The sequence below is a fragment of the Salminus brasiliensis genome, chromosome 25, assembly GCF_030463535.1.
Source record: "Salminus brasiliensis chromosome 25, fSalBra1.hap2, whole genome shotgun sequence".
In the NCBI taxonomy this organism is placed as follows: domain Eukaryota; kingdom Metazoa; phylum Chordata; class Actinopteri; order Characiformes; family Bryconidae; genus Salminus; species Salminus brasiliensis.
The window spans coordinates 21,763,741-21,784,667 of record NC_132902.1 but is presented as its reverse complement, the minus strand read 5'-3'; the positions used below and the strand labels follow the sequence as shown (position 1 = coordinate 21,784,667).

General features: G+C 43.1%; 1 protein-coding gene across 1 annotated transcript; it reads right to left on the bottom strand.

Annotated features, from left to right (window-relative positions):
- Positions 1-2,741: 2,741 nt before the first annotated feature.
- Positions 2,742-18,558, bottom strand: acana (aggrecan a). The gene is made up of 19 exons (XM_072671353.1): positions 18,480-18,558; positions 17,155-17,538; positions 16,869-17,043; positions 15,588-15,715; positions 15,207-15,500; positions 14,046-14,396; positions 13,478-13,652; positions 13,194-13,321; positions 12,364-12,657; positions 12,091-12,189; positions 11,269-11,781; positions 9,673-11,157; positions 9,467-9,580; positions 7,045-7,158; positions 5,065-5,223; positions 4,571-4,653; positions 4,315-4,459; positions 3,724-3,906; positions 2,742-2,818 (listed from the first exon to the last, which is right to left on the bottom strand). The coding sequence occupies exons 1-19, from the start codon at positions 18,556-18,558 to the stop codon at positions 2,742-2,744; spliced, it is 4,980 nt and encodes a 1,659-aa protein (XP_072527454.1).
- Between the last annotated feature and the right edge of the window lie 2,369 nt (positions 18,559-20,927).

Here is a 20,927-nt window from a genome sequence, read left to right as displayed (position 1 = left end):
AATTAGCATGGCAGGAGATTTCCGAATACATCTCTCATTTTCTACTGTGTGTCTTCTACCTATCAGTCCACTGATGATGAACACAAGATTACAGATTACAATAGAGTTCCCCTAATGCTGGGAACCAGAGGCACAGCCTCTCGCTGATACTAGAGCGGACCAGACGGCCGTGTGTTTCGCAAGAGAAAACATTCATAAGGCACTTGTCCTAGCTGATATGTAACTGAAACAACATCACAGGAACAAAAATAGGACATCTCTGAGGTCTTCTGAGAACCGAGAATGACAGTAATAGCAGTAAGCTAGTCCAGCAGCGTGCTGGTCTCGCAGTACTGTGCCCTGCACAGCTCACGCTGAGACAAAACATGAAAATGAACTGCACTAGTAAATGCACAATTGTATTTAAACTCAGGTTTTGACACAGTCTGGCATGTCTACACTCTTAAAGATAAAGATATTCTACATGATAGCTGGTTTCGGTTCATTAAGGAAGCATTCTTGTAAATGAGAACCTCCTATAGTTTAAAAAAAGGCTCCAGATCTCAAGGTTCTGTATCAATTAAGGCATTTTTTCTTAAGAACTACAGTACTGTGCAGATGTTTTAGGCACCTAAGCACATATATCTTATGTTAAAAAGCATTTTTGCTTGTAGAAACTCCAGATCCAATTAGAAAAGATGCAGGTAAATATAAATAAAGTAAAAAAGGAACAAAAAAGCTAATTTTTAAGTAAGGAGGTGAGATCTTGTGAGCTAGTCTGGAACAAAGCTTGGTTCCAGGTTTCTCCTGTACGCTCCCCTGTCCAGCCAGCACAGCGATCATTAGGCACATGGCTTAATGATTTACCATCATTAAGCCCTGATTTACCAAACCTGGTGTTAAAGGAGAACTCTAAATTAGAAGGAGGAGAACTTTGGAGATATTCTAATGAGCACAGTGATGGAGAACCACCACCACTTTCTGTAGGAATATTATTAATATTTATTCTAATATTAGTGTTTTACTAAGCAAATAAACACTTACTGCCCAGAAAAGCCCAGAGCTTTTCCATTCTAATTTTCATAGGCGCTTAAAACCAGAGCAGTACAGCCTACCTTTATTTTTAAGAGTGTAGCCAAACTTTTTCAAAAAGTACACTGAACAAAGTAATGCACTGAACTGGCTCCTTTTTCGACATGAAGAAAATATATTACATGCTCTAATTTCCCACAACATTAACACCCCCTCCATTTTATCAGCTCCACTTCCCATATATAGGAGCATTGTGTAGTTCTATAATTCCAGACTGTGGTCCATCACCCTGCAGTACACCCTATTCTTCACTGCCAAGGACCCCACAGGACTGACCACCACAGAGCAGCTATTATTTGGATAGTGGGTCATTCTCATCACAGCAGTGACACTGACTGGCATGGTGGTGGCACAGCAGTGCTGCTGGAGTGTTTAAACACTGTGTCCGTTCACTGTGTCATCCTCTAGTCCAGTTTCAGCGGTGCTCACAGGACACTGTTGGTTATTTCTGGTTGATGGACTGTTCTCAGGGTTTACCACCACCATATCAGTATCACTGCAGTGCTGATGAATGACCCACCACCCAAATAATAGCTGCTCTGTGGTGGTCAGTCTTGTGGGGTCCTGACCATTGAAGACTGAGCAGGGTGAAAAGAGGCTCACGAAGTATGCAGAGCGCCACAAAGTGCTCCTATACGGGAAGTGGGGCTAATATAATGGATGGTGAGTGTAGAAACAGGGGGTGGTGTTAATGTTATGGCTTATTGTGCTTAAAATAACTGCACTGGTGTGATATATTCTGTTCATTCATGCTGGATTCGGTCCATTAGTGTACTGCTTATGTGCTGCATGTATATCATAGGATTCTCCGGCTGAATATTCTGGCAAACCCAGTCATACTACTAGACAGTATGTGATCTTATGAGGAATTAATAAATATACCTAATTTCACATTGCGCTGACTGAAGAGTCCTGAGACTCTGTTCTCACTCACTTCCTAACCTGTACGGTGAAGTAAAATAAATAAGCTGTATGTAAACCTCTCCTCCTTTATGGCTATGAAATAGTTCTAATCCTAATCCATCCTAACAGACTACAGATGAAAGTAATACTTCATGTCGTTTTGCCTCCTCATATCCTATCCTCTATACTGTAAGTGCTGTAAAATCGGTGTAACTTGCAACCTGCATATACTACGGTGTTCAAAAAAGGAAAAAACAAGAAGCCCATTCCACCATTCCAGTGTCCCTCTCTCCGAAGAATGATTGCATGGGACACATCGAGTTCTTAGCTGTTCTGTTTCACCACAAAATTCCAGACAGTCTGGATGAAAAGATCCTCTTTCTGAAAGGTTTTGGAAAACTCACCAGATATTTCGAGACAACCTGAAGAATGCCTGAAGAGGTCTGGAATGAATCTGTGCAGCCAAGTCCCTGAAACTTTGTTCAGATGCAGGTATACAGTGATCCAATTACTCTAACTATGGCCTTAATAACACTATCATAAATAAAGAGAATTTTTGGATGAGGTGAAAAGTCAAACGAATGAATCAGATCACTGTGCTGTCTCACTGTCATCGAGTGACACTCAAACCAATATATTATAGCATGTGGGTCGTGACACTATGTACAGGATGGGGAGACTTCTTTTTTAATACAAAACTTATACTTCATTCAGGGCCTTGAAAAATAACCTCTTTAAAAATCTCTTAACTATCTCTTCTTAGCTGATTAGAGCTGCTTTTCCAATGATGTTCTCCTGGCAGACTTACGCCGGGTGGACCTCTTTTGTCGTCTGTTGTTCACATCTGTAATGAGTAAGATTAAGAAGAAAAGATTATGGTAATGCTTTGAGGGTCCACTGTACACACTGTTGTTGTTTCCTTATTTTTTTGTATTAAACTGTTCCATTTTTCTCCCAATTTGGTGCTGCCCATTAACCCACCCGTCCATAGCTCCCCCTAGTACCAGCAATGCTCCTGACACTAGGAGGAAAAAGACCTATCACATGTCTCTTTTGCGGCGTAGCCGAGTAGCCGACGCGCTCGGAGGAAAGTGCCAGGCCCCAGCTCCACCACATCAGCTAACAGACGCCTGGGCCGCCCAGCATTGCTTTAAGAGTGATGAGGGTGGAGAGCGCCATCTCCTCACCCAGAGAGAGCACAGCCAATTGTGCTCTCTCAGACTCCGGCCACTGATGGCAAAGCGGCTTGGCTCAGGCCGTAGGTACACTTTTCAAAATGAAGGAGCTTCAAGTGGTTCTTGGAGTGATGCCACAGAATAACCCCTTTGGTTCCATGAAGAACCTTTTAAAGCTCTAAAGTATTTTCACCAACTGAAGGGTTCTTCACACTCAAACATGGAACCAAAAGTGGTTCTTCTATAGAATCACTCAAAGAACCATGTGAAGAACATTTATTTGTAAGCATGTAGATGAGAGAGAGATCCTTAACATGTCTTTATCAAGAATTTCTTTAAATATTTGCTAAATTTAAAGTTTTTAGATCACTCCCTGTTACAGATATAGTACACTATATAGTGCAGCCAGTGAAGAATAAATAAATAAAACAATAATAAATACATTATTTTTAAATAAATACATTTAAATAAAGAAATATCTGTTTATTTCGAGGTGCCATATTACATTTTTCACATAATTACTTTGCATGACCTGATCCAATGTGTGTGTGCAACAATAAAGAAGATCACTTACGGGCTATACATTCCACCTGTGGCTTCTGCCAGTGTCCATCGGCCAAGCACCGGACCACAGGCGGGTGGCGCTGCCGGAAGCCATCGATGCACTGATACCTGATTAAAGAGTTGACCTGATAGCGCTCCTTCTTATTGCCGAACATTCTGGCGTTCTTCACTTCAGGAGGCTGGCCACATGTGACTAAGGGGAAACCAAAAACCAAAAATTCCAAAATTGAGCAACAACAGAATTAACTAGAGAGAGTCTGGCAGAGGAACAGTCTGGTAGTCTGAACATCACTCAGAGGAACATCTCAGAGGATTCATCTCAGCACAGAACCTTTTGGGATCATTTTGGTGAACATTAAAATGATGCAAGAAGCTCAAGATGCAAGCAAAGCCACCCAGCAGCTGAGCCAACAGAATATACTGGAATGGAAGTGGCTAACTAAGTAAGAGCAGATTCCTCCTCTCTCAAATATACAAGTAAAGTAAAGATGCTATTTAAAACCTGTAAAAACATGTAATTCAATGTAATTCACTAGTTTCCTCAATGCTCATGTTATTATGCTGTTAATATTATGAATGTTCTGTGAAAGCAGTCCTGTACCTGGCCCAGTTTTGCATGTGAATGGCAGATGGTAGTTGCAAGGGACATCATTCCATTGGCCGCCTTCATGCCAGATCATGACCACGCAGTCTTCCCCAGAGTTGAAATAATTATCAGGCTGATTAGGCCTCCAGTTCTCATATTGCTGACAGGGAAAGTTTGAACAGTCAAGCATTATGTCTCGGCCAAACCAGGCTGTTTATAGCATCAAAGTGTCTCAGCAGGGTGAAATGAGGGGGCGGCCGAACACACTCACCAGTGGGGTTCTATCTGACCACTGGAAGTCATTCTCAAATGTCTTATCGTTTAGTCCAATCCATTGGTAGTCCTGTGCGTGGGCTAAGTGAGGGAGACACAAGATTATGATGAGAAGGAAAATATTAATATTGAATCTGGCAGTTGTACTTTACACTGTGTCCAAGTTTTATGATGAATGGACCAATAGAAATGCTCCGAAATGATTGCCAACAAAAAAAATGCATATATACTCATATATTCAATATGCTAATGAGCCTTCTAACCAATCATATGGTTTATTCTGTGTGGATTTTTGGATTAGTTATGGTAAACAATGTAGACTATTATGGTCAGAATAATGCTATATCAAAATAATCTCACTGACCAGTGCATTTCTAACACACTACTAGCAATCTGTCAACACCATCACGCAGCCATACGTCATACACTCACACAATGAACAAACACACACACACACAAAATAATGCTGATACAGCAATGGAGGTCACTCACAGTTGACAAATAACTGTTCCTCTCGATTAGTGATGCTGACCAGGTGAGCTCCGAGGCTTCTGCAGTGTTGCTCCGCCTCCTCCCACGTCTCCCTTTCCGAGAAGTGTAAGTAACAGTGGCCCTGGAACTTAGTCCAGCCCTCCTCACAACTTTCTACATCTGCAGCGACACATGAGAGGATGGGAGTCACTCTTTATACCAGACTTTTACCATGGAACCTGTTCGGGCAAAACTGAAGTGTGATATTTAGAGAAACCTGTTATATGTCACACATTCCAGGATGGAAAACGACATGGATACGTACAAAACTCCAGTACTTGTTAATTTGGTTGGTACTCATTTCTCTATTTAGTATTTAGAAGCTTTGGGGGTTCCATTCGCCTCTGAAACTACATGAGCAAAGATACCTAAGGAACCAACAGTGTGAAATCACTTCATGCTATTGGATGATAAGAAAAATGCTCAATGCAGTAAGAGGTTGCTGTAAAGGCACATCAGGTCTAATAAATCATCTCAAATACACTATATGGACAAAAGTATTGGGACACCTTTTTTTCATTGTTTCTTCTTAAATAAAGGCTATTAAAATGAGTTATCCTGCCTGTACTGTCCAGGGAAGAAGGCTACTAGATTTTGGAGTATTGCTGAGAGGATTTGACTGCATTCAATGACAAGACCATTAGTGAGGTCAGGATGTTGCACCTCATCCTCAACTCCCCAAGAGAACACAGTTCTTCCACTGCTCCACAGCTCAAGACTGGGGGGCTTTATACCCCTCTAGTCCATGCCTGGCATTAGGCAGCACGATGCCAATAGGTTCATGTTTTTTTGCTCAGGAGGGTCCTATTCTATTGGCAGTACTTCTCTACAAGGACTAGACAAAGTATATATTTGCATTTGCACTTCTGTCTCAGCAATGGGCTGAATGCATTCATTAGAAGGAGTGTCCACAAATATCTGGACATATAGTGCATGTGGTAGAGCAGTGGTCCACAATTATCAGTATCGTCCTAATAACTTTCTTTCAGAGAAGTCACGTCACAATGCTCTTATAATGATGGACGCCATTGTCCTTGTGGGAGTCTAGCCTAGTCCTGGTCTACTTTGTATTTTCACTGGGGAATCTTCATCCAGCATGCTGTGTAGTCCAGGACTAGGCTTAATCCTTGTTTGGAAAACCAACCTTAAATGTGTTCTCAGCTGATTTCACTCCATTTGCGCTATCACCAGTATACACTATTACGCTACTAAGTTTTATATATATATACTGCACTATTCAGTAATGGATTACTTGTAAAAGTATTGTTTATTATAAAAAATAAATAGTAGGAGCTTCAGCGCTTCAGACAGTCGTTCAAAAACAGCATCTATTCAAAGCCCGTAAAACACTGTCATATGTTTCAGCATAAAGAAACTAAAAGACGTAATGAGCTGGACAAGCGAGCTGTGAGGAGCACCCTGATAGAATCCTAAAGGGCCCCAGTTTGGTGGTTACTCTGTTCAAACACCTGACTCAACTCAGCAGTTAGTTCCCAGATTTAGTAGATGTGTTTGAACAGGCATAAGACCAAACTGTATTGGGCCAGAACTGTACACTCCTGTGTGTACACACCTCAGTGAACATGAGGAGGACCAAATAAGGCTGTTACTTTTTCTAGATGTTTCTCAAATGGAAATTATGAGCTAAACAGACACAGTATGGAGACTCACTTAGTACAAATACTGAGGGACAGCGAGGTTTTCCCCGGTGCCTCCTTATACTGTGCAATGGTATCATGTGTTCCTTTACGGCACCTTTCCCCCAGTCACTCGTCGTTTCCAATAAACATGACTGGCTAGACCTCCATAAGCATGTTCCAACACACCTATGCCACCAAAAGACCATCCAGTGCTTTTGGTGCACCCATACTGTATGTCATGGCATCGGCTTGGTTGTTTTTAAGAGATTGTTAGTAGAATTAGCTGAAGCGGACCTCATACCGATCTCACAGCGATCCCCTCCATAGCTGGGCAGGCATAAGCATTTGAAAGTGTCCTCTACCTCCACACACGTGGCTCCATTGGCACAAGGGTTTGAATGGCACACATCAACCTCTGCAAATAAAGGTTCTGCGGTTAAGACTGATGTCTACAAAGAAGCTCTTGAGGTGGGTCTCGTTTAGGTAGAACACCACAGCTCGTAGAATCTGAAATCATCAACCAATGCAACATGCTGATCCAGCCCATTCAAAGCAGTAAACCACAACCCACTGATGGATTGAGAGGACACTGATATTTCCATCATTGCTTGAGTGACCGGAACATATTTCAAGCATTCCCATGATGGTTTGAAGGCGGATGTAAGACCTGGAACACCTGGATCATCTGGATCATGAAGCGTTGCATTGGTTCAAGGTTCAGATTCATATCAGGGAAAGTGAAGAGAAGTGAGGGCAGGTACCATGCGTTAGTAGCCATGCAGCAAGTTGGAAAGGTAGTAAGGTAGTGAGCTAACTAAAAGTCATTCTGGAGCAAAAGCAGTGCTGAACCAAAACAACACAAAGAGGAGATTTAACTACATGGGAAGGCCTGTAAATGTAGGAATCTGGTAACCACACACACATGCCAAACAACCTGCAAAGTGGACATCTCTGTGAGGACGACAATCAGGCACAAGCAAACAAATCCAAAGACAAAACACACACTGATGGAGAACAATGGGGACAGACAGAGAGAGCAGGTATTCAATTAATGACAGGAAACACTGAAACAAAAAGTCAAGATCATTTACAGTATGTAGGAAGAATGTGTCTGCAGTTTAACTGGTTAGAGAGGACATACAGGTTGCCGGAAAAACGATCAATCGGATGTATGCAATGGGATACCACAGTAATAGGATAAGAGACTCAGTTGTTTGTGATAGGGATGTCACACGAACCAATGCTTCGTCAATACCAAAATACTAAAAACCGGGCAGTACTTGTTATATGTACTTGTTATATCGAGGCACAGTGGTGAGTCACACACACACACAAGCTGCTTTTTAAAGCCTACGCTGCAGCAAAGGTAGGGTGTGTCCTCGTTAGGACTGTCCCATGTTCACACAAATGGAACAGTCTAACCAGGCTGCGTGGTGATGTCATCAGCAAGGTCCTGCTTCTTGCAATTGTCATGAAACGTATCTCCTTCTTTATTTCTTCACAGATTCATTTTATTAATTAATTATAATTATAAAAACTAACAGTTTTTAACAGACTCAGACGCAGTTGCGTCCTCCAAACTGCTCTGGACATAGGCTGCATTTGTGGGCTGTATATGAAGGCTCCTTCACTTTGGATCAGCCTTCTATGATGTAGTGGCTGAGAAATGCAGCCTAGGCTTTGGAATGCAGCTGCTGCAGCTTCTATTTTGAGTCTCAAAAGTGTCCAAAATTAACGTGACTATCACAGCTATGCTGCGTTTCATTTACCTCGGAAGTCAGATGTCTGAGCTGGGAATGACGCCACACCTGAGTTGACCGTGTTCCAGTTAAACATTTAGATAATTGTACACTATTTCCAAAAAACAGTTAGTTAAAGACGTTGAAGTTTACTACACATGGGTTGATGACCCTTTCCTGGTGTTTTATGGTGAATCTTACCAAAATATGTCCCACTTTTTATGTTCCAAATTAGCTAGCTCTGTTAGCACTGTCCCAGGTTAACATTATTAGCAATACCAGTTGGTAAAAAACGCATGATGCAGTGATTTGTGCATCCAAACACAATGAAAACACGTCCACAGTTTGAAGTTGGACAGTATCGTAAGTACGGCTGATTTACTGAGACACAGTTAGAAGTGCTGATGGACTGTTTAACACTGCTGCTTCCACTAATGTTGACATGTGGTGCAGCCATCTTGGATTTTGAACTCTCTATTTTCTAACTGGCACTTAAAAGCAGCACTAGTCTGCCATATAAGGAAAAACGAGAAGGGAGGGGCTTTTTATATCAATATATAAACAAAATATATTATATATCAATACATAAATATTTTATATCAATATATAAAATAAATTTATTTTGATTCAATATATCAAAATAAATAATATAGAATAATAAAGAACTTGTAATTATGAATATATTTGTCGAATCAATTCATTGAGCTCATTAAAATGATTGAAAAAATTATGCATTTTTAGCTCGAAAACTCTCTAGATGATCAATCAAACTCTAGACGATCAATTTCCAACAAGATTTATGATATGCGAACTGTTTTTATAGTGCAGGTGTTTTTTAATATTTTAATTTCATTATTTTCATTTTTTTGACATCGAAATTGGTATCAAGAATCTTATAATTTCACTAGTACTGATACCAACTACTAAATTTATGGTACTGTGACATCCCTACTTTGTGGTGCAAGGCCAGTGAAATATACTCACCAAACTGGCAGTCTTCTCCCGTCAGTCCAGGTGGACAATGACACAAGCCAATGCCGTCCTGTACAGAACACGAGCCACGACCACAGGGGTTTGGGTTACATGGGTCCAGAGCAACTAGGATACACATAAAAACAGGAGGAACTGAAACTTGGGAAACATTGTTTGGCTTTGCATCATCTACACTAGCATTTGTAACTTGAACTTACCATTCTCCATGGCAGGCATCTCCATGACAGCTGGGATTTGCAGAGAGAAGGACGGCTCAGTAATGGCAGCAGCTTTAGGTGCAGGTGTTGTAAATTCCCAGATGGATTCAGCAGGTTCTGACAGACTCTCCTGTGGCCCTGCAGTGTCACTAAGCAGGCCTGATGGACCTTGAGCTGACAGGACGACTGTCTGAATGTCATTCGAAAGGACCTCTATTGGTTCTCCACTGGCTGAGGCAGAGGCTGAGGCATGGTGCAATCTACTATCAATTGCAGTGTGGTGGTCTCCACTGTCTAAAAGTCCACTTCTAAAGCCACTTCCACTTCCACTGCCACTGATCTCTATTGGTCCCTTCCCAAGCTCCTGGCTTTGGGTGGGTTCGACAGAAAACTCCACTAGGCTAGTGTCAGTGAATAATAATGTTACATCCCCGCTGGCAGATGCCCCAGACGTGTCTCCTGATGAATGACCAGAAGCTCCAGAAAGAAATCCACTTCCCTCTCCTGATCCATACACCAAAACACCAGAGGCCTCTTGTTCATTGTCAGATGGGGATGTAAGGTCTGTGGAACCTGAACCCAAGAAGGTGACCCCCAGAAATCCAGAGCCACTTCCAGAGTCACCGATGTCACCACTGAGATCTCCACTCACCCCAGAGAAAGAGCCACTCATTCCAGACCCAGAAACATCTGCAGATCCACTGAAATCCACCTGAGCTCCACCCAGCTCCTGAGCTGTACGGACAGGGCCGGCAGACCCCTCTACCCACTGCCCATTCAACATGACGATTCCACTGCCACTGCCGCTAAGCCCAGAGAAACCACTGTAGTCCCCAGAAGGAAACAGGCCTGATGGAAAACCACTGAATCCGGAGTACTCTCCACTGAAGCCGAGTCCTGAAGAGATGCCTGAAAGTTCTCCACTCTCGTCGCTCTCTCCTGAGCTGCTGAATGATGTAGACCCACTCTCCTCTGAACTGAAACCAGAGCCACTTCCTGATCCTGATGCCGACCCTTCCCCGCTGAAGAAGCCGGAACCCAGGCCTGGGATAAAGGTGAGGATCTCTGCACTGCCTTCCCCAGCTTCCTGGGGTATACCTGAGGCCGATCCATCTCCAGAAAGGATGGATTCACTCCCTGAGAAGGTCACAAGTATGTCTAAACCATCACCACTAAGGCCTGAGCCAGAGATATCTCCACTGAACCCAGATCCTGAGAAGCTTTCCACTATGCCTACTGCCTCACTAGGCCGTTCCCCACTTCCACTAGGCAGCCATTCGATTGCACTAGGCAGCTCGCCGATTCCACTGGGCTGTTCCCCACTTCCACTAGGCTGATCCCCACTTCCACTAGGCTGATCCCCGCTTCCACTAGACAGATCCCCGCTTCCACTAGACTGCTCTCCGATTCCACTAGGCTGTTCCCCACTTCCACTAGGCTGATCCCCACTTCCACTAGGCTGTTCTCCGATTCCACTAGGCTGATCTCCGCTTCCACTAGACAGATCCCAGCTTCCACTAGGCTGCTCTCCACTTGCACTTGACAGATCCCAGCTTCCACTAGGCTGCTCTCCGCTTCCACTAGGCTGCTCTCCACTTCCACTAGGCTGCTCTCCGCTTGCACTAGGTTGCTCTCCGCTTCCACTAGGCTGCTCTCCGCTTGCACTAGGCTGGTCCCCGCTTCCACTAGGCTGCTCTCCGCTTCCACTAGGCTGCTCTCCGCTTGCACTAGGCTGGTCCCCGCTTCCACTTGGCTGTTCCCCGCTTCCACTAGGCTGTTCCCCGCTTCCACTAGGCTGCTCTCCACTTCCACTAGGCTGCTCTCCACTTGCACTAGGCTGCTCTCCACTTGCACTAGGCTGGTCCCCGCTTCCACTAGGCTGTTCCCCGCTTCCACTTGGCTGCTCCCCGCTACCACTAGGCTGCATCCCACTTCCACTTGGCTGCTCTCCGCTTCCACTTGACTTCTCCCCGCTACCACTAGGCTGCTCTCCGCTTCCACTAGGCTGCATCCCGCTTCCACTAGCAGACACATTACCAGAGGTGACCCCAGATGCAGAGCCAGAACCAGAGGATTCGACTGAGATGGGAGGAGCAACGGAGGGTCTCACTGTGGAAAGACAAAAAGTATATAGTGTTATAGTTCTAGAGTAATTTTTTCATTGAATAATCTTTGACTGGTACATTGCTTGGCAACGTAGCCATGATGCAACACCTTAGGTCAATCAGAAACTGATCTACAAACTGCTATAAGTATCAAATAAATAAAATAATAATAGAGAAAGAAACTGTTATGGTCTGCTGCGAGGTGGATAAGGTGGCCTGGTACTTCTTCGGACTTTATTGTTGAATAAAGTCGAGGGTTGCAATTAAATAGGAATACATACAAGATTTAAGATGATGGTAGAAGATACATTACCAGGACCAAGAAGGTCAGGTTTTGAAGTGAGGGCTACAATCTGCTCCTCTACTACTGTCACGTTTGTCCCAGTCTCGTTGAGAATTAACTGAAGATCAACTGCAAAACATTTCACAGTTTTATTTTCTCAGAATTTAAGCTTAAATATAAGTATTTTGTTTTATCTCCACAATGTGTTTGTGCCAGTATGTCACTGGATATACATATATACTCTTATATACAGTATATATATGGTACTTAAATTACTATAAACAGTACTATATGTATATATACCTTTAAAGCAATATGCATCAAACTTGGAGTGCACATCAGGATAGCCTGTCTGGTTGGGGAAGACATAGACTGTATGGACGCCAGGCTTCCCTCCTCCGCACTGGGGCCGGGGAATATTAATAGGGTAACGAACGCTGTGGTCAATGAGCCAGCCAGCACGGCACTTATCAAAGCCCTGTTTCCAGGCCGCATACAGATCAGCCGTGGAGGCCAGAGAGGCGTTCTGACCCTGGCAGGAAGCCATTGCTTCATCGTATGTGAATCCCTCGAATGAACTCACAAGGAAAACTTCCCCTGGAATAAAAAGGGTGAGCATGGGTGTTTATTTTCCTTATCTCTTATGTTTGAAGGGAGATGCTTTTCTTCATGCAAAATGAAAACAAGATACTTTTACTATTTGTTTTTGTATCACAGTGCATCAAGACAATAAATCCAACAAACGGAAGACAGTTCAACTGTATAAAGAGCCCATTTCTTTTGACCAAATCTGTTTTAATTCCTTCAACTCTGGGCTTTTTACTGGGTTATTAGTATTTCAGTTTATTACAGATGAATTTATATTGTTACTATCATTAAACTAGTCAAAATGACTCTTCATTTCTTTATTGGTCATTTAATAACGCCTGCTTTCCTCATTTCATGATAAATTTACCAAAAAAAGGTTTTATTGAACTCTAAATATATGTAAAATATTTTACCAGAGACAATTGTGTAGGGTATGTATTCACAAAAGTAAGGAAGTACGCATGGGGATGTTGTGTAACTTTAACAAGACAAACCCTAAATAGCCTTTTAGTTTTAAATGCATTCAGTAATTGCAGTAATCCTACCTCTCGGTTTGTCCATGTAGCAGTACACATCGTAGAGCTCACTGGCAGGCCGTAGTCCATAGGACCTCACACCTGGCAAATTCTCCAAATCACCAGAGCATTTCTCACGTGGGGACACGATAGGATACCTTCAACCAAAACCAACACATTTCAACAGTACAAACACTGTGGTCAATAAATAAATAGTATATTTCTATAAAAAGTGTATTTTCAGTTTTGTATCTTTATCATACAGAGAAATGGCATAAGGATCTTCGGAAGGAACCACTAGCAAGAAATCTTACCTGACAGTCTGGTCAAGCAGCCAGCCTGCATCACAGTGGTGGTAGCCAGCTTCATAGGCCGCATGTAGCTGCTGGGGACTGGCGATCACTGCTCCGATGTTCTGACAGGCCAGCTGAGCCTCAGGAAATGTAAGAGAATAGCGACTGGAGCTTACTCTGTAGTGGAACACGACACCTGAGAGGTGCGGAAAAGAAGAGGAAAATGAGACATGAGAGACAGGAATGCATCATACTGTACTGAAACGCAGTGGATCCTTGTATTATGACAAGTGGCTAGTGTGTTAGCCTAAGGCTAACATATTAGCTAGTGGTTAGAGTGTTACAGTAGAGTCTTATAAAGCTAATATAGCTTTGCTTTTCAAATAGTACATTTACTTTTGCATGACAGCAATGATATGTTAATGTACTTTCAATTGAAATTTAAATTGGAATGAATGTAATTATTCAAATATATATATATTTTAATAATCAAGAGAAATACTTTAATCATGCATCCCTACACTAATAAAATAAAACATTCCCTTATAAAGTCTAAATCTAAATACTGTCACATAACACTATTACTCACCAGTAGGAGACATTACAGCTTCAGACACATTTACACAGGGGACTTTCACCCCAAGATCAGTTGCAGCGGTCGCCCCCTCTATCAGGTCAGTAGTGTCCTCTGTGGCGCTGGGCGGCGGAGACAGAGGCAGCTGGGTGATGTTCTGCTCCATGTGTGTTAAGTCAGTGGTGGTGATGAGAGGCCTGTGGGTCACAACCTCCCCTATGACCTCACTTTCAGCGGGGGTCTGTTTGATGAACTCCTGGGGGCGGTCTGTCACCATGCCCACGCTTACTGGGCCACTTCCTGCCACTGTGGTCGACCGTACATCTGTTTGTGTGTCAGGTAGGCCTGAACCTTCTTCATCCTCTTCTAAACATAGCATAGCATGTTCATCAGCAAATGAATTAGACAGTGAACTGAACTGTACATATTAAAATGCTCATCCTCAGAGGTCTGGAGCCACTGCTACCATGCTGCTATACTATTTTATTTTGTGTAGGTGTTCTCTGGCAAAGCCTTCCATGACAATCAAACTTGCTTGGTCTCTTTCTGATGGGAGACAGTGTACTTGGGCATCATCTAGGGCAACAAGAGCTACCTGTAGGTCCTGCGATGACTCATCTTGTGGTCTGCTCTTGAGACCTGGTTATGTTGGCAGTTGTTTTAAATGCTCTCCACTTTTTAATTGTTCTGAGATCTTTTTAAACCCTTTCCCAGACTCATTCACATTTACCTGTGGAGGCCTGAATGGGTAGCCCAACTGGGAACCTCAGGTTACATGTTGGCTCCACTAGGGTCAGTGATGGGACCTTTGGGACCCTTGGCATCTAGGCTGTACAATGCATACGGGCCTAGATGGGACCCATGTGAAGTTAAGGAGGGCTGTTTGGGAAGCCCAACTAGGTCCCAGTAAATAAGAAAGTATGTAGAAACCCACTCAAAGCCCATGCCCACCTGGAATCCACCTAGCCCCTGTTCCACCCATGTGAGCCCCACATGAGCATGTTGGCTGGGTTCTTTCTGAAGGCCTCAGAGAATCTCCCTGCATATAGCCATGGTTATCTTTACCACTCACTTCAACAATCAAGAGCTAACCAAACTAAAGGTCTGAGGTTTAAATAAGACTCTTTACTCCTCACTCACCATATTCTAAACATTAAAGTGGAGTCATGCACACACCTGTGTAGCAGATAGCGTCATAGCGTGAGTCTGGTAGAGGGTAACCGGTCTGATTTGGAAAGCGATACACAGTGCGCACTCCAAGCAGACCTCCTCCACATTGGGGCCGGGCGATGTTGATGGGATATCGGACGCTCCGGTCTGCCAGCCAGCCAGCGTTACATACATCTATGCCAGCCTTCCAGGCCAGGTACAGCTGGCCAGTGGTGGCTAACTTAGCACCCAGTTTAGCACACTGGGCCTGAGCTTCAACAAAGGTGAACTTTTCAGATGACATTGAATAGAACACCCTCCCTGTAGAAGAACATGGGTTGATTGATGAGTGTTGGAATAGTTGATTGAAATTCATAAAAGTAATTCATAATCATTGGTGGAGTGTACCTGTCATCTTTTCAGCAAAGCAGTACACATCATACGTCTCATTTACATCTCGCACTCCGTATGTTCTGACCCCGGGAAAGTCAAACTTATCACCATAGCAAGGCTCTCTGGGATCGTGGATAGGATACCTTGTAGAGACAGCAAAGTTTGTTAAACACCTCTTTTGTAATGTGTACCCCCCCCCCCCACCCCCCTTTTCATTTTCATATTGAAAGCAAATCTACAGTATTGGGGGGGTCATGTAATTATTACCAGAGTTTCTCAGTGATTTTAGTGAGCTCAGTCATTAATATCAGCCATTTTTATAGACTGTGTGCTTCTGCATCAGTAATGTTGGAGACTGGGGTTCGATTCCCGGTCTGGGTGGCTATGCTGCGCTACACCAATAAGAGTCCTTGGACAAGACTCCTAACACTCCATTGGCCCACCTCTGTAATACGAGTAACCATGTAAGTCACTCTGGATAAGAGCGTCAGCTAAATGCCATAAATGTAAATGTAAATGTAAATGTAAATGTAAATGTGATGTTTGATAAAATTTATGATATTACGATGACAAAATAATAAGCAATATTTTTTTATATATAAAATATACATTTAATTTCAGCTCCTTTCAGTTTGCAGTGAAAGTAACCATTGCTTCCCACATTTTACATACAACTTGGGAATTTAATATTCATAAAATATCATGCTGAGAGCATTTTACAGGCTCGTAGTGAGGATTTTTTTCTTTTATTCATTTTACCCAAATTTCCTCCCCAATTTTAGATTACCCAATTACCCAACTCACTCGTTATACTCTCCCCCTATCACATGTGAGGACTGATACATGCCTCCTCTGACACATGTGCAACCAGCCTCAGCCTCTTTTCTAACTGCAGGCTAATGCAACATCACGAGCACCCAGAACACACTCAGAGTAAGCACCGTATACCCAGATCTGATATATTGGCTGGCAGACACCCATGCTGACAAGAGCAAGGCCAGTTGCGCTCTCTCAGGCTTTGGCTGCTGATGGCTGAGGATAGAGTAGTTTTTGAGTTGTGCATGAGTGTGTTCTGTTATTGTCTCTGTAGCAGAGTAGTTGCTTTCCATTGGGGTGGAACTGGGGTTCCTAAGCCTCTCAGAGAGGCATACAGCTCCTCTAACATAAAACACAGCTCCTAATGCTACGTTGTTGTGTGTGTAATGGAGTTGATCCGTCCCGTTGTGAATTAATTATATATAAGTAATTATGTAGGCCTAGTGATTTTTAATTGTTTATACTGTCCTGTGAACTCACCTGACAGTCTCATCAGCAAGCCAGCCTGCATCACACTGGTGGTAGCCCTCATCATAAGCTGCCTGCAGCTGCTCCGGTGTGGCGATCACAGCACTGTTCTGAATACAGGCTGCCTTGGCCTTCTCAAACGTCAGAGTGTAGCGGCTGGTGATGGCGCGATAGTGGAACACAATGCCTGGATAAAAAGACCAGAGTAAGCAGCAAGTAACGGCAACATGCTATGCTAACAGTGGATAATAATACAGTGGATAGAAGCCATTGCAATCCACACACAGAGTTTCATTACCTTGCACCTGGACGTCAATAGTGTCATAGTTGTCTTCGACTTCATGCATGACTTCACAGCGGTACACTCCCGAGTCATTGGAGAGGAGCTCTGTGATCTTAATGGAGGCATCAGTGGGGGTCATGGGGTATCCCACCATGGTCACCCTGTCCATATACGCTTTCATCACCGCCACCACACCCTCAGCGGCCACCAGAATGTCTGTGGTCCTCTCTTTCGTGACGAGGCTCCATTTGATGCGATGAGAGAGAGGGGCAATGGTGGGGGCTCCAGGGTCGTGGACTGTGTTATCCTGGAAGTAGCAGGGTAGAACCAGCGAGTCCCCCATTAGGGGCCGGAGGGGCTGCTCAGCGGGAATGCTGACACTCAGAGTACTTTCAGGTTCTGGGATATAGATCACAACAGCCACAATCACAGCCAAAGCAATTCATTTAATATGCACCGGCCAGCCATAACATTAAAACCATCTGACTAATATTAGATTGTTCCCCCTTGTGCCACCAAAACAGCTTTGCCCTGTCGAGGTATATTCTCCACAAGACATAGCCAGCATTGAATGTTTCAGCTACGGTAGCTCTTCTATGGGATCAGATGGACCAGATGGGCTAGCCTTCGCTCCCCATGACCGTCAATGAGCCTTAAATTTTTCAATTTTGAGCTCAGTGAAGCTTTAAGCACAGCATAAACCAATGGGTTAATTTATTATTACCCATTATTTACATATTCCTCTGATTACTTTCTAAAAAACATTATTTTCACAAATACTCCATAAAAGTTGCCTGATTCAACTTGTTAATTTGCAAACCTTACAAAAATTAAGTGGCTCAGTGGTCTACTCAGTGCTACCACTACGGCCTGGGAATGGGGAGTTGGAATCCCAAGCCATGCCGCTTTGCCATCAGCAGCCGGAGTCAGAGAGAGCACAATTGGCAGAGCTCTCTCCAGGTGGGTCGATGGCACTCTCTCCCCTCTTCACCTTACAGTAACGTTAGATGGGGCGGTGGGGCTGGGGACCCAGAGCTGCCCAGCAATGTCACATCAGTGGCAGTTTGAAAAGAGGTGGCGGCTGGCTTTGCGTGTGTCGGAGGAGACATGTGTCAAGTCTCTACTCTCCTAGTGTCAGGAGCATTGCTAGTGCTAGGTGGGTTCATTGGAAAAAAGGGAGGAATTTTGCGATTTCGGCCCACCCAACTGATTCATTTATTGCAGCATTACAGTAACACATTATTCTTCACATTATATCACAAAACAGTGTCTGTTATAATAATAACAACAACAATAAATTATAAAAATCAATGCTCACTGCAAAACAAAAGACTGCTCACCAGTATACATGTAATCTTCAATGGACCATGTAGCCGAGATTATCCGGAGGTACAAAAACAGTAACAGCAATGACGTCATGGCTCACCTACAAGTTAAAGGAATCATTTAGACTTCATTAAACAGTTTGGGTTATTCAGCAAATAGTTCTACAGAAACAAATGAGGGCCTTAACACTCTACAATCCACTGACAATAGAGCAACTGTATCTAAAAGTACAGTCAAAAACTCACATGTTGGCAGCGTATACAATATCAACCCAGCCTGGCTCAAGTGCCTTGGAAAAGCATGGCCAGAACAAGCCGCCTTTGTGAATGGAATTCATACCTCTGCGAGAACCAGACCGCATTGTAATTTCCATAGAAAAAGAACAGGAAAAGCACTTCTCTCTACACCATCTTCGTCACATCAGGCAGTTTGGAATTATTATGTCATTAATTATCAGATGCCAGCCATGAATGAATGAAGAAAAGCCCAGTGTTTCAGCATCTCCAAGGGTTGTTTGGAAAAACTGCCTCAAATATTTGACGCACAAGGAAAACCTCAGTTTTGGGTTCAGTTAAAGTGACTGTATGCCTGTGTTGGCCAGCATGAAGAGTGAGAGTGTATTTATTTGACTTGCTTCAGAGCACTCAGTAGCTCTTCCTACTCCGGCGAATCTTGCCCGTGACATAAAAAGCCATGAGTGTCCTATTCATATGCCAGCGAACCCCTATTCCCTCTCTACCTCACTCCTGTCGACCTCCCTGCTGCTCCTGGCTCGTTTCTCACAAAGCGAACAGTGTAAAATCTTGAAGAAGTGAAAGAAATGACTGACGTGAACCCTTCGCCCCAGAACCCCTAAAACTAGAAGAGTTACACGAAACAGTTATGCCATTTCAGACCATATACAGCATGTTTAAACAGTCTCTCATTGCGCCAAATGTTTTCTGTGGCAGCGTTCAGCATTTTAGGCTATAATTATAGTCAAAGCTGTGGAAAATGACCGATAAAGTGGTATCAGTGGTACAGCTCAGTAATATCTGGCAACATGCCCTCTGCCTGTTATGTCCTTTACTTATGCCAGCACTAGTCCTGATTGTATTTAAAGGACCCTTAGCCAACATTATCCAGCACAGCCTTGTATCTCCATTTTTGCAGTTTGTGACTTAATGTGAATCTGGTAGATGTTCTTAAAATTGTGTCCAAATGTCATGATTAATAGACCAATGGAAATGCTCCAAAATGCTAAATGGAATGACTTGGGCTCATTTTTTAAACATTGACTTCCATTGAAAGTTAAGAAGGTTTTTAACCTCTACCTTCAGGTAACCCCTAAGGTTAGAATTCAGCTATTAATGCAGAAACTATGAATGATTTGGTAACTATTTGGTAACTATTTGATTTAGCATTTTTATGGAGTCCCACAGGGTTCTATTATGGGGCCTATGAAGCTACTGTTATTTACTGAATTCTAATGTTGTTGTGAGAGTGACAAAGCATGGGCATACAGGGTCTAAAGGCATTAAGGAGGTCCTTGTCCTCCTGTAAAGTTGCCATTTTGGAGACATACATTTTTGGCAGACAGCAACCACATATAAAAGACCTCTGTTCTGATTGGCTTTCCTGCACTGTGCCTCATTTAAACAGCAGTCCAGGCTGAAACACTCATTTTAACATCAACATTAATAGCTAAACAAGCTGTATGTAAAGCTGTATATACTTTATGTATACGTGTGTTTTTTTTTTAGCTTAGTTTCCAAATATGGACTATACATACTGGGTACAGTATGGTATACTGGAATACTTGGATGGTCCATGCCTCATAGATGCTCACCTGCCTTTCAACTAACATTCAACTGAATGTCTATTGAATGCACCTCTAAGTTAACTATTGACTGTTAAATGTAACCCCAACCTTAACTCCAACCCTAGGTTTAATACATGTTCAGTTGAATGTTAGTTGAAAGTCAGGTGAGCATTTACGAGGTATCTACTATGGACCATCTACGCAAAGTAATACCTTCTCTTTAAAGCACCCAATAAAGAAAGGGTCCTCTAAAGAGTAGCTCTACCTTCAATATCAGCGGGTCTCCCGCCCTTTCAGCAAATTTGGAAAATGGCAGGGTTATTGAGGAGCGGACAGAGTAGAAAGCAAGCCAATCAGGGGCCTTTTTGCTTCGCATGTTGCCATGGCAACCAGTGGGTGCATCAACATTCAGAAGGGTGCCACCCACCGCTACGTAATAGTGGGAAAAAATCATTTCTGTTTCGTCGATTGAGACGAAAGGTGAAGCGGGCCTACATTTCTAACCACTAGGGGGCGCACAAGCTAGGTTTTTAACAGCAAAAGTGTCATTTTTTGGCTTAAAAAGTTGTTTTAACTAAATGCGACGAGGAATATGTGGGTAAAATGTTTATAGATTAAAAAAATACTTTTACATTGAATTTTTTTCAGCATTTTTTCTAAA